Source organism: Capronia coronata, assembly GCF_000585585.1.
Source record: "Capronia coronata CBS 617.96 chromosome Unknown acBCG-supercont1.1, whole genome shotgun sequence".
Taxonomy (NCBI): Eukaryota; Fungi; Ascomycota; class Eurotiomycetes; order Chaetothyriales; family Herpotrichiellaceae; genus Capronia; species Capronia coronata.
This window is the reverse complement of record NW_006912893.1, coordinates 3,132,640-3,144,559: the sequence shown is the minus strand read 5'-3', so window position 1 is coordinate 3,144,559 and position 11,920 is coordinate 3,132,640. Positions and strand designations below refer to the sequence as shown.

Sequence of the window (11,920 nt, the reverse complement as noted above, 5' to 3'; positions counted from 1 at the left end):
CAGCTCCTCGCCAAACACTCACCATCATATGGAACATACCTGATCTTCGTCGAATGAAGGCTCTCCGGTCCAAGCAAGACCATGAAAAGCCGCAGCCGCAAGCGCAGCGCAAGAATGGAAAGAATATGCTCTTGTCCAGCCGCGCCACCCCTCCTCAACCGCTAAAACTGGCCGGTCCGGAACGATATCTCTCCATCAAAAGTCTGCTGCCGTCGACCCCGATCCCGTCGCCTTCCCTTCCGTCGATTCTTCCCCGCCACGGCAAGAAGCCTCCCAAGCTCAATTCGCGCCGGTTTGTCCGAGCGTTGCTATGGCTGTCGCTGCTGATTGGAGTCTACTACCTCGCGACGTCTGGCAAGAAGGTGGACCCTCACTCGACTGACTCCGCCGTCCTGACGTCGCTCGGAAATGTCTATGAGGGTGGTGAGGCGCTCGAGTTGCCGGATCGTCCAACACCACTGGCATTGATGGACGGCAAAGGCAAACGGCATTGGACGGTCTGGATCCCTCCGAGTCGCGGCTTTCCTTTGCCGTCGTCTGAATATGCAGATCTGTGTTCCCAGGCAGAGAATGTGGCTGGCCATGTCGCCGGTCGACGTCGGTCCAGCCAAAAAAGCCAACAACAGGACTACATGCGACACGACCCCAATTATCTCGACGTGGACGAAGCTCAGGCTCGCCATTTTCTTCCTACAGGAGCAGAGAAGAAGAATGTTGATTCCACCGCCACTCCTCAGCAGACCTCTCTGCCCGTGTGCAACAGCACTCTGACATATGTTCTGGACGCTACTGATGCGGGACTCGGATCAGCCCTGCTGGGTATATGGCTCTCATACGGCCTGGCCGAGCGCGAGAACCGGTCTTTCTTCATCGACGACTCGAACTTTCCTTATGGCAACTACAGTACGTTCTTCATCCCACCGACTCCACCGCCATGTCGGCCGCCTGTTCCGTCGCACCGCGTGCCCTGTCCCCATCAAGCCAAACATGTCGTTGTTTCGGCGGCGACCACGACGAAATGGACATTCGGCGAATCCTTTCGTCGGCAGTACTCTCAGCGCGAAATCTTCGCCATGGCACGAACCGGCTACGAAGCTCTGTTCAAGCTCCGCAAGGACGACGACGACTACGTGCGCACGCGGACGATGAAACTTAGAACGGGAACACTGACAAAAACCAACCCATCCGCAGCAGTCGGGGACAGAGACGGAGAAGGAGAAGGTGATCGACAAGAGAATGGTCTATTGGGCATCCACATCCGCCGCGGCGATCGACACCCCTACGAATTCGCCTACCAGCTCGGCTACCTCCCTCCGGACAGATATTTGTCTATGGCGCGCAAACTGGTCGGCCAGTCGGAGCGGTGGAAGCTGATTCTCGCGTCCGACGACGCCGAAATGTACGACAACCTCGACCTGCCGGACACGGTTCGCGCGCAGCAGCGCATCTCGCTGGCCAGCAAGAAGAGTCTGGGCAGTGGGCTGGGGTGGGAAGGCGGGTTCTTCAAAGACGTGTTCTGGAGCCTGGGTCTTCCGGCTGGCGCGCCGACGAAGGCGGAGACATCGTATTCGAGAGAGAGTCTTCCGCAATCTTCGACCCAACAGGTCGACGGTAGTGGTGGTCGAGATTACCGAACGGATCCCACTAAAGAAGCTTTGCGGTTGAGAGAATTGCTGGGCCGAGCGTATCTGCTGGACCTGGCCGTGCTGGCGCAGAGCGATAAGGTCGTTTGCGGAGTGTCGAGCCACGCGTGCCGCATTCTGGCTGTCATGTTGGGCTGGGAGCGGGCTTTTCAAAACAACGACTGGACCAATGTCGATGGGGACTATGGCTGGAAAGCACTTGACTGAAAAGTCCTGGAGAAGTTCTTGTTGCACTGGAGTCGACATACGCGACACACCTATTCACGACCGTCATGACTCAATTTCAATTGTTGCTACGTACTCACTTTGATCAGGGATCCCTCCCGCAAATGGAGCTGCTGAGTACTATTCGAGGCCCGCCTTCCACAGTTCTGTCGTGTTTAATTGACTGGCCTCCTGTGTCTCACGTCTTTACCAGCAATGCGCTTCACATGGTCGACACTGATGAGACATGCATGCCACGGTAGGTACCAGCTTTGATATTGATCCCGCCCGTTGCTCAGTCCCGATCCGGATCTTCTCTTTCTTTGTGGCCATCAGCTCCAGAGTCAGGAACATGTATGTATATTTGATTGCAGATACTACTAGTATGCTGGCTGTCACTGAAGCAGTTCAATCATCCGCTGGTTGCAGGTTGCAGGTTGCAGGCTGCAGTCGCAGGAGCGGGAAGCAGCAGGCCAGCTTCATGGTTCAGATCCTTCGGGATCTGTCTTTAAGCAGTTTCTACAAACAAAGAAATGGTGTGCCTCTGACTTGATGCAATGTGTTCCAATAGCCTGGTCGCTTACATGGTTCACCGCGATACTAAGGTAACTGAGGGATCCTACAACTAGATATGCTTGACCAGGTTTCGATGTTTGGGCTATAGTACTTGCTCACTTCGACATAGTATAATACAATGTTTGTCTTGGTAGGGCTATGATGCCCTGTAACCAGACAATACAAGGGCATGTCAATGTCTCCATCTTCTTCTCCATCTCCTTCATCATCTCTCTCGAGTCCGACAAGGCTGTCAGCGATGCAGTGGTGATGGTTCATCTCCCATTCTGATTGGCTGGCTGGAATGCTGCGGGATGCCTCGGTCAGTTGATGCCTGTTTCCGTTCCTCCGCCCTCACCTTGAATGTCCTCAGCAGCCTAAGGTGAAGAATGTATTGCGTATAGTCATGAATCTGACCTCTGACTAGATCCTCCAGGCTGTATAACATTTCATACAAGTCGTGTCTGCACCGCAAGTGCACCACTTGAAGCGCCCCCGACACCTACAGTTGGCCTCGCTGGCTGACTGTCTACGGTTCACGATATGGACGCTGCTACTGCCCTTGCCATACCAGCGACCCTAGCCGGGCTGGCATATCTCAATGCTCGCTGGAGAGTCTCGGTCGACCTCCACCTGCTGCGGGCATTGGTCGGATCCCGCCTCGCCTTTGAGCGACGAGAACGGGCAGATCGGGTCAACTCTTTCTACCTGCTTGAAGAGCATGCCCAGACACCCCGGATCGCTGACCAGCCATTCATCATCTACCAAGGCAAGACATGGACGTTCCGAGAAACCTACGACTCCGTTCTCCGCTACGCCGGCTATCTTCATTGCCGACACTCGGTGCTCCCCGGCGAGATCATTGCCCTCGATCTCATGAACAGCCCGCAATTCATCTTCTTGACGCTGGCCCTGTGGTCTTTGGGCGCCGTGCCCGCGTTCATAAACTACAATTTGGTCTCGACGCCTTTTGTGCACAGCGTGCGCACGTCCAGCGCGAGACTGTTGATCGTCGATCCCGAAATCGCGGCGAAAGTGCTCACCCCAGACACGGAGGAAGCCCTCCGGAACCCCAACTTCCGCAACGATGCTTTTCCTCTCGAGGTGCTCGTGCTGCATCCCGGACTGCAGTCGTCGCTCAAATACTTCCCACCGTACCGAGCCCCGGACTCCACTAGAGCCGGCGTCAGCGGCCGCTCGCCTGCGGTGTTGATTTCCACCTCGGGCACCACGGGACTTCCCAAGGCCGCCATTGTGCCCTGGCACCGAATGATCTACGGATCCGGGATTGTGTCACGGTGGATTGGTCTTCGTGCTGTGACATGTTCGAAGCCAGACCGCTACTATACCTCCATGCCACTGTACCATTCGTCCGCCTTCATCATGGGCTTCCATTGCTGTCTAGGCCAAGCCAGCACGCTGGTTCTCGGACACAAGTTCTCCGCCACGACGTTCTGGGACGAAGTCGTGGCAGCCGACGCGACCGTGATCCAATATGTCGGAGAGACGCTTCGATATCTGCTCACCACGCCTCCCCGCCCCGACGACCGGACCAGACACCGCGTGCGTCTGGCCTTCGGCAACGGCCTGCGCCCCGACATCTGGGACCGGTTCCGCAGCCGGTTCGGCGTCGAGACCATCGCCGAGTTCTACGGCGCGACCGAATCCATCGGCGCGGCCTTCAATCTGTCGCGCAACACCTTCTCGTCCGGCGCCATCGGCTCCGTGGGTCTCCTAGGCAAACTCGTCGCCGACTCGCTACAGACGATCGTGAAGGTCGATTGGAAAACAGAGTCGCCCTACCGCGACCCCAAGACCGGGCTCTGTGTTGCCGTCCGCCCCAACGAACCAGGCGAGCTCCTGTACCGAATCGACCCCAAAGATATCGGCGCCAAGTACCAGGGCTACTTTGGCAACGCGGCCGCCAGCGCGTCGAAGATCCTGCGCCACGTGCTCGCCCGGGACGACGCCTGGTTCCGCACCGGCGACATCGTCCGCTTCGACGCAGACTACCGCATGTGGTTCTCCGACCGCATCGGCGACACCTTCCGCTGGCGCAGCGAGAACGTCTCCACCGCCGAAGTCGCCCAGCTGCTCGGCCAACACCCCGCCGTCCTCGAAGCCAACGTCTACGGCGTCCAGCTCCCCAACCACGACGGCCGCGCCGGCTGTGCGGCAGTCTTGTTGAAAGACGTGGCGACGCATCCCACCGGAGCCTCTCCTCCACCTCCACCTATCCCCGCAACCTTGCTGGAGAGTCTGGCCGCTTTCGCCCGCAACAGCCTGCCCAAGTACGCCGTGCCCGTGTTCCTGCGTGTCACTGCCTCCGTCATGGCCACCACGGGGAACAACAAGCAGCAGAAACACGTGTTGAGGCTCGAAGGCGTCGATCCCGCCCAAGTGAAAACCGATAGGCTGTTCTATCTCCGTCCGGACGCCGAGAGGTATGAACCGTTCGGACCGAAGGAGTGGGAGGAGCTCAAGGCAGGGAAAGTCAAATTGTAATTTTATCCATACCGGCTTTCGGCACGAGAGTGCCTTAGGAGGCCCGGAGACCTTGGCCAGACGGACAGACGGACAGACGGACAGACGGACAGACAGACCGACGAATAGTTCTGACGGCCCTGGATGTATATATATCATGCATGGATGGTAAGAATGGCCCCTGGGGCGCCGCTCTTTCTGGATGTATGATGATTTGAAAGAATCGAAGAGCGACGATTTGGATACGGCTCGACGGATACGGACATGATATGATTGGCATGGCATGCACGTACGATCTGAGCACTATTTCAACCACTTGAAAGAATTTCAGACTTGTCTCTTTTATCTTCGCACCATGAAGAGAGAGAGAGAGTCAGGGCAGCAAGCTGGAGTAAACAAAAGTATTATACTGTCAATCCAACGGAGCAATACATGCTAGTATCTCGGGCAAGACAAAGCAGGGAAGGGAAAAATCATAGTTCAAGCACATACATAGCAGTGACGAGAGACTGAAACATGGAAATGCAATCCATTCCAATCCGATATTGCATTACACAACCGATCGCAGCATAGTACCGCAAGTACAGCAAGTACCGCGAACGCCGACATTCGAAGGAGGATCATATAGCACAGGCACCAATAACCACTGCATAGTACCGCCCCAACAGATAAACACGTGAAGCAAGTACGAAGTAACAAGCACATATCCATCGCAGTCCTCAGTACCCAGTCCCCAGTACCCAGTCCCCAGTACCCAGTCCCCAGTACCCAGTCCCCAGTACCCAGTTCCTAGTCCCCAGTTCCTAGTCCCTAGTTCCTGCTTCCTGTACCGACTCTGTCCGTAGCCGTAGACTGCACTCAAGTCTGGTCTCCAAGTTGCCGGACCTACCCGCACGATCGACTTCGACGTCGGCCTCACGCACAGACGGATTCAATCTCTCCGTTCAATCTCACAGAATGTATTCTGTCTGTTTGCCTGCATGGTCTTCCTTACAATTCCTCCGTAAACCGACTCCCCGCGGGACTGGTGCTCTGGGTCTTGCTCGTAGGGCTGCCGACGTCGACGATGCGTGGCGTCTCCGAAGTCTTCGCACCCGCCATGTCGACCAGCTTGGGCGGCGGGGCTAGACGCTCCTCGTCAAACGTGTCGCGGGCCTCTTCGAAATCTTCATCGTCGTCGTCGTCGTCATCGTCATCAGCATTGTCACCGTTGGTCTGCCCCTGAGTCGTCGGCGTCGATGGTTCTTTACCATCTTGCGTTGTATTCGATGGTTCTGCATCGGGCGATACATGTCCGTCTTCTGGAATGGGGGCGCTCGTCGATCCTGCTGTTGCCACGGCCGTTCCATCAGCTGTGGATTTCGGCTTGTCTTTTTCCTTGTGGCTGAGGCTTCCTGGAATGATGGTGCTCAGGAATCTCTCCCGGAATCCTTTCCTTCCTCGAGGTTCTGACTCGGTGTCCGAGAGCGTTCCCACTTGGTCAACTCCCGAGTCTCCTTTGGATGTGTGGTCGGCGGAATACCGCGACGAAGCCGCATCCGCGGCAATCACGTGTGGCTCCTCACTTAGCACGGATGAGCCAGACACTGAACTGATCGAGCTGCTCCTATGGTCGATTTCCGCAACTGCTGGACCCGGACCAGACCCTGAGGCTGTTGCTTCACCGGGGACTGGTGAGACTCGGCCATCAGGCTTAGGTGATGCGCCATACATGTCGTCGGTTTCGGCATCACTTCGACCGGCGAGGGCGACATCACGGATGGACTCGGACCGAGGCTTGTCTTCTTCCTCGCTGGTCTTGGCCGGTTCAGTGGTGGTCACAGCGTCATGTACCTCGAGTGGTGTTCCTGCCGCGTCGGGCTTGTCATGCAAGTCATTTTCAGGCCTGCTTCCACCCCTGATTCTCTTAAACCAGGACTTCACCCTCGAATCTCGTTTGGAGGGTGAATTTGGAGATGTCGGTTCCTGCGGTTGGATAGCGATGGGATCCAATGGAGCTGGTGCACCGTCTTGTGCAGCCACTTGTGCGTCTGTCGCAGGCACTTCCTCATGTGGGTCTGTCGTAGCCACTTCCTCTCTGCCAGCCGTCACAGTATGAGCACCTTCGCCATGTCCCATTGTAACTTTGTCGTGCACAGTGTCTCCGACGGGCTCCTCCACGCCAGCTGCGACAGCACCAGCAGCGGTAGCTCCCCCGGTTGCTACAACCGCAGCACCAGTTCCGACTCCCTTAGCAAGGAAACCTGGGAGCAAGCGAGTTTTGACAGCTCCTGGCTGTCTCTTCTCTTCCTTTTCTGCTCGGTGCCGTTCCTTTTCCGCACTTCTCTGTTCTTGTTGAGCCCGTTTCTCTCCGGCCTTGTGAGCCTTAGCATCGGCCTTTTCGCGGCCTGATGGACATGTTAGCGCAACCATTTCCACCACAAGCTTTCCTCAACTTACCTGCTGCCGCTTTTTGCTCGGCTTTGATATCTGCCAGTCGTTGTTTTTCTGTCATCTGTTCGGCCTTGACTCGTTCTTGTTCGAGCCTGATTTCTTCATCTCTGGCCCGTTGTTGCTCCGCCTTTTCCGTGATCTCGTCCAGCGTCGGCTGCAATCTGGCCTTGGCAATGGCATCAATCTCGGATTGATCGAGGTATTTCCCACCGCCAATGTGGACTTTGCCTGCATGAATCAGTCTCTCGTCACTCTCGCGTTGAGCTCGTTCTCGTGCTTGTCGTTCCCATAGTTCTCGTTGTTGTGGTGTGGTTCTGCCGGTCTCGGAGAACAATTTCTCGTCGATCGCATTCATACGGGCTGTCACATTTTTATGAGCAATGGCTAAGAGGGCGTCTCGGTCAGCCTGTCGTTTCTTGTTGTCCACATCGGCCAATTTCCCTTGGAACAACGACATCTGCGCTCGAATTTTTCGTGACTGCTCCTCATCTGAATCACTGTCCTCCTGGAAACTAGATGTCCGACGACCCCGCCGTAAGGTGAGTCTGGACTTCAGAGGAGGGGTCTGTTGCCCATAATATTGACGATATTCTGCGTGCTCGTCATGCAGTTTGGCCAACCGTTCGTGTGCCAATTTGCGTGCGGCTTCTTCCAGATTTTCGTATCTTGGTATCACTTCCTCCTTCGCCGCTGCCAAGCTTGCTGCATCCGATTGTGCCCGCCTCCGGGCGGTGTAGGCAGCGTAATGACTATCGGAACGACCAACTCCTCTAGCCTCATCGATTTGGGCCTGTTGAATAGCATACATCTTCCGGGCCATGGCTAGCGCAGAAGCTCGAAGCGTATCTTGTCTGTTCTTCTCCTCGACTTCAATCGCCACTGGAGGATTCGAGGTGTACATTTGGCGCGAGATGTTGTTCTTAGCCATGTTCTGAACGCGAGCGGCATCAAAACTTGATAAGTCAGCGGACGCTCGTAAGGGTGGGTCCGATGCTTTCTGCCGATGCGAGTTGGAAGCGGAGGATTCAGCTGCTTTTAAAGCCCAGCCAGAACTCCCTGCTTGCGGCGGAGACTGCAAAGGTTTGATGGGAGCGGATTCGGCACGACGTCGGCCTCTCGACATTGACGCAGTGGCTGCCAAAAGTGCCTTTTGTCGATTGCTGGATGAGGACTGTCTCTCTGTGATCGCCGGGGGCGATTTCTGGTTTTGAACCGCAGAAGAAGCAGCTGAGGCGCCATGCTCCGTTTCGGACGCCGTCCACACTTCCACAGGAGCACTGTCTTTGTGTGCGAGCATTGCGGCTTGAGAGCCAGCCTGGCTCAGCTCTGGCTTCCACGCTGGGTCCGACTCGTAATCTTTTGCGATGTGTGCGGCCCGGTTTGCCGCCGGAATCGTCCCTGGCTTCCAATGCTCAAACTGTTTCTTGTTCGAGTCTGCGAGACTTGCGGCTGCTCCGGCCGAGGCCAATTTGACGCCTCCGGTCGATGGATAAGATGGCAATTGTTGCGCCCGAGCGTATTTCAACGACTGTGCAGCACCTGAGTGAACTGTCAACGATTGCATCGGATGGTTGCAGGTGGGGGGTTGACTTACTTGCAGAGGACAGCCGTCCGTCGTCATCAAGGATGGATGGGGTGCGGTGCTTGGGTGAGGTTTCGTGATCCCCATAAAGAGCTGCAGAGGCCGCTAAAGAAGGTCAGTCAATGTATATTGTCTTGTCGCGGATGATGCCTTGGTTCTGTCATGACGACTCACCTTTGTCTTCGAGTTTGTCAGAGGGGCCATGAGCGCTGCGCGGAGTGCCGGTGAGGGTCGACATGATTCTTGGCTAGTGAGCTCCACGGAGCAAGCGAGTGCTGGTCCGAGAGGGAGATAGGTATGCGCTGAACGGTGGCTCTACAACAACATGGAGAAGACTGAATGCGAACAAGATAGTACTATACAGTTCTCACAATCGTAGAAGAACGTTTGGTCGCGCGCAAAGAAGAAGAACAAGATAGGTTGTCGCACAGCACAGGCTTGTTGCGGTGGTGCGCCGTCCATCAATGGGCGCAGGCGCTCAATCAATAATGACCTACTAGAGCATGCATCAGGTGTATGTCATCAACCACCGACGTCATGAAAGGGTGCAGAGAGAAAGTGGGAGAGTGGGAGAAGCACAGGGCCCGTTGCTGCCCTGTGGCTGGTTGCTCCAGCTCTTCATCTCCGCCTGTTTAGGCACCTGTCGTGGCTTAAGGGAGCCCTAGGGAGCCTAAGGAACCTACCGAGCTGCCTAACAAACCGGCACGATGGGGCCCTTAGGCTCCAAGAGCACTAGCAAGGACCCTCTTTGCCCTCGCTATCGCTATCGATCACAGGTCAATCGTCATCATTATTGATTGTTGTGCAAGCTGAAGAGATGAAGTAAACAAAGTCATTCCTCCCCTTCTGCAATGGCACTCATTGACCTGCCAGCTCTTGTCTAGTGCCGCTCTACTGGAATGCTTTCGTGCCCCGAAAGAAATTTACGTAGTAGGCACGCTGGACCAAGGACTCTCAGATTTGGGTCGTACGTATTACCAGTGTCTACCCTCATCACTGCTCTTATCCCCACAACGGCAAGGGTCTTGCAACCAAACCCTTAGTCCAACTTCGATGTCGTAGAACTTCGTGAGACCTGACAGCTCAAATCAGAGGTACACCATGACTCGATAGTGTGGTGTTTGTACCAGATCGTGACCATCTCAAGCCTATGACTTCGAACCATGGAGGATGCCAGCCGAACTCCGGAGATACATTTTGACAACCTACTAAACTTCCGGGACGTGGGAGCACACATCAATGGGATTGCTGGCTCAGAAGTCCTCAAATCCGGTCTTTTGTTCAGGAGCGCACGGCCCGACGAGATCAGCCCATCAGACCGCCTGCACCTCGTGAAGACTTGCAAGATCAAAACTATCATTGACCTTCGGTCCAAAACGGAACATATCAATGCGGCGAAGAAGCGGTCGGGCGTGTCTTCCATCTCAGAGTCTGCGGCCATCCCTTCGCCCACCGATGCCATCCCAGAACAAATCAAGATACCAGGGATCCAATACGCAGAAATAAATCTCAATGGCAAGGGATTTGAACGTCACTTGATCTGGCAATTGAAGTATGCCAGCCTCGCCAAACTGGTCTTCCTCATGGCCTTGGGCTATCGGACGGAGGGCATCTCTGTGATTGGGAAAGAATTGATGCTACCCCGCGGACTCACTGGACTGGGGATAGACACCTTGGACCACAGCGGCCCTGAAATCAAGGAGGTCTTCGATGTACTTTCTGAGCCGACGCGTTGGCCGGTTCTCGTCCACTGCACCCAGGGCAAGGACAGAACGGGATTGGTTGTCCTTCTGGTTCTGCTATTATGCAATATCGATATTGAAGCTATCAGTCGAGACTATGTTAAATCGGAACCCGAATTGGAGCCTGAAAAGGAGGAAAGAATGAAGGAAATCACCAGCATCGGCTTAGATGAGTCGTTTGCTGGCTGCCCTCCCGACTTCTGTGAAAAGGTGCTTCAGCATCTTGACTCGACATATGGCAGCCTGGAGAGTTACCTAGACAGGATTGGCGTAGGGAGCGAACAGAGAGCTCGTGTGCAGACCGGTTTCATGAACAAACTGTGATACTTGGCAGCTTGAGGTTGTTCCTTACGGTCGCTGACTATAAGATACTGGCGGTTGCATCTTTGTTGGCTTCGAGCAAACGGACTCGTCTGCCCAAAGGAGAATATAGTGCAATGTCACTCCAGTGTCGCTGGACGCAACTCCTGGCCGAGTCATCTTCAGGATCTAAGATTCCAAGGTGGCTATCAGCCTTACGAAATCCCAATCCTGGTTATTGTTGAAGATGTCCGAACACTCCAGAAATCAAACACTTGACGGAGACATGTCAGCTGTCAACCACTTCGATGAGTGCGTGGCGTCGTTCGTTAGGACAAGATCTTGCTAACCAGAAGTTATAGTCTCCTGGGAGAGGGTACAGTGCAGGTTTACCTGACTCCCGAAGACAAAGTCCGGCATGTTCACAAGAAGGTGCTTGTGAAGCACTCGCCATACCTTGCTGGAATTCTCGGGGAAGGCCAAATATTGTTCCTGGACAACACGACAGACTGCGAGGGTTTCAAGACGATTCTCTTCTGGCTCTACCAAGGGCGTTTACCCGAGCTGGAGATGCATGCCAATGAGGATCGAGACCAGTTTAGTAAGACCATTCACCGACTCATGAGCTTTGTCATTCAGGCGGAGAAGTTCCAGCTCATCGACGCGGCGAAGCTGGCAGGTCTAGATCAGATCCTTGATCTAGCTAGGAGGCGCAAAGCGAAAGTCTGGCTAGCACCAAACGTTGTTGCCGCCATTCTAGCGGCCGAGCTTGCTGGCGGTTCTCTGAATCCCCTTCACGACATGATACTAGACATTGCCTGCTTGGAGTACCGGCCCTCTTGGCGTCTGGCAGGATGGTACACGGACGAGATCAGAAGACTGGGGTCCGTGGAAGCTTGCGCCGTTTTTTTGACCCATTACACGAGGTGGAGGGAACTTGCAGAGAGTCGAGAGGACTTCCCTTTTTCCTTCTTCCC

The 11,920-nt window shown here is 55.1% G+C and overlaps 4 protein-coding genes across 4 annotated transcripts; 3 read left to right on the top strand and 1 right to left on the bottom strand.

The window, feature by feature from the left end:
* Positions 1-125: 125 nt before the first annotated feature.
* A1O1_01116 (uncharacterized protein) lies at positions 126-1,850 on the top strand (the record flags this gene model as incomplete). The annotated part of the gene is made up of 1 exon (XM_007722029.1): positions 126-1,850. One exon carries the CDS (start codon positions 126-128, stop codon positions 1,848-1,850), a length of 1,725 nt encoding a protein of 574 aa, XP_007720219.1.
* Positions 1,851-2,945: 1,095 nt separating this feature from the next.
* On the top strand, positions 2,946-4,907 carry A1O1_01115 (uncharacterized protein; the record flags this gene model as incomplete). The annotated part of the gene is made up of 1 exon (XM_007722028.1): positions 2,946-4,907. The coding sequence occupies one exon, from the start codon at positions 2,946-2,948 to the stop codon at positions 4,905-4,907; it is 1,962 nt and encodes a 653-aa protein (XP_007720218.1).
* Positions 4,908-5,876: 969 nt separating this feature from the next.
* Positions 5,877-9,139, bottom strand: A1O1_01114 (uncharacterized protein; the record flags this gene model as incomplete). Its single annotated transcript, XM_007722027.1, has 4 exons — positions 5,877-7,273; positions 7,326-8,858; positions 8,914-9,006; positions 9,076-9,139. The coding sequence occupies 4 exons, from the start codon at positions 9,137-9,139 to the stop codon at positions 5,877-5,879; spliced, it is 3,087 nt and encodes a 1,028-aa protein (XP_007720217.1).
* A 925-nt stretch (positions 9,140-10,064) lies between these two features.
* A1O1_01113 (uncharacterized protein) lies at positions 10,065-10,967 on the top strand (the record flags this gene model as incomplete). Its single annotated transcript, XM_007722026.1, has 1 exon — positions 10,065-10,967. One exon carries the CDS (start codon positions 10,065-10,067, stop codon positions 10,965-10,967), a length of 903 nt encoding a protein of 300 aa, XP_007720216.1.
* Between the last annotated feature and the right edge of the window lie 953 nt (positions 10,968-11,920).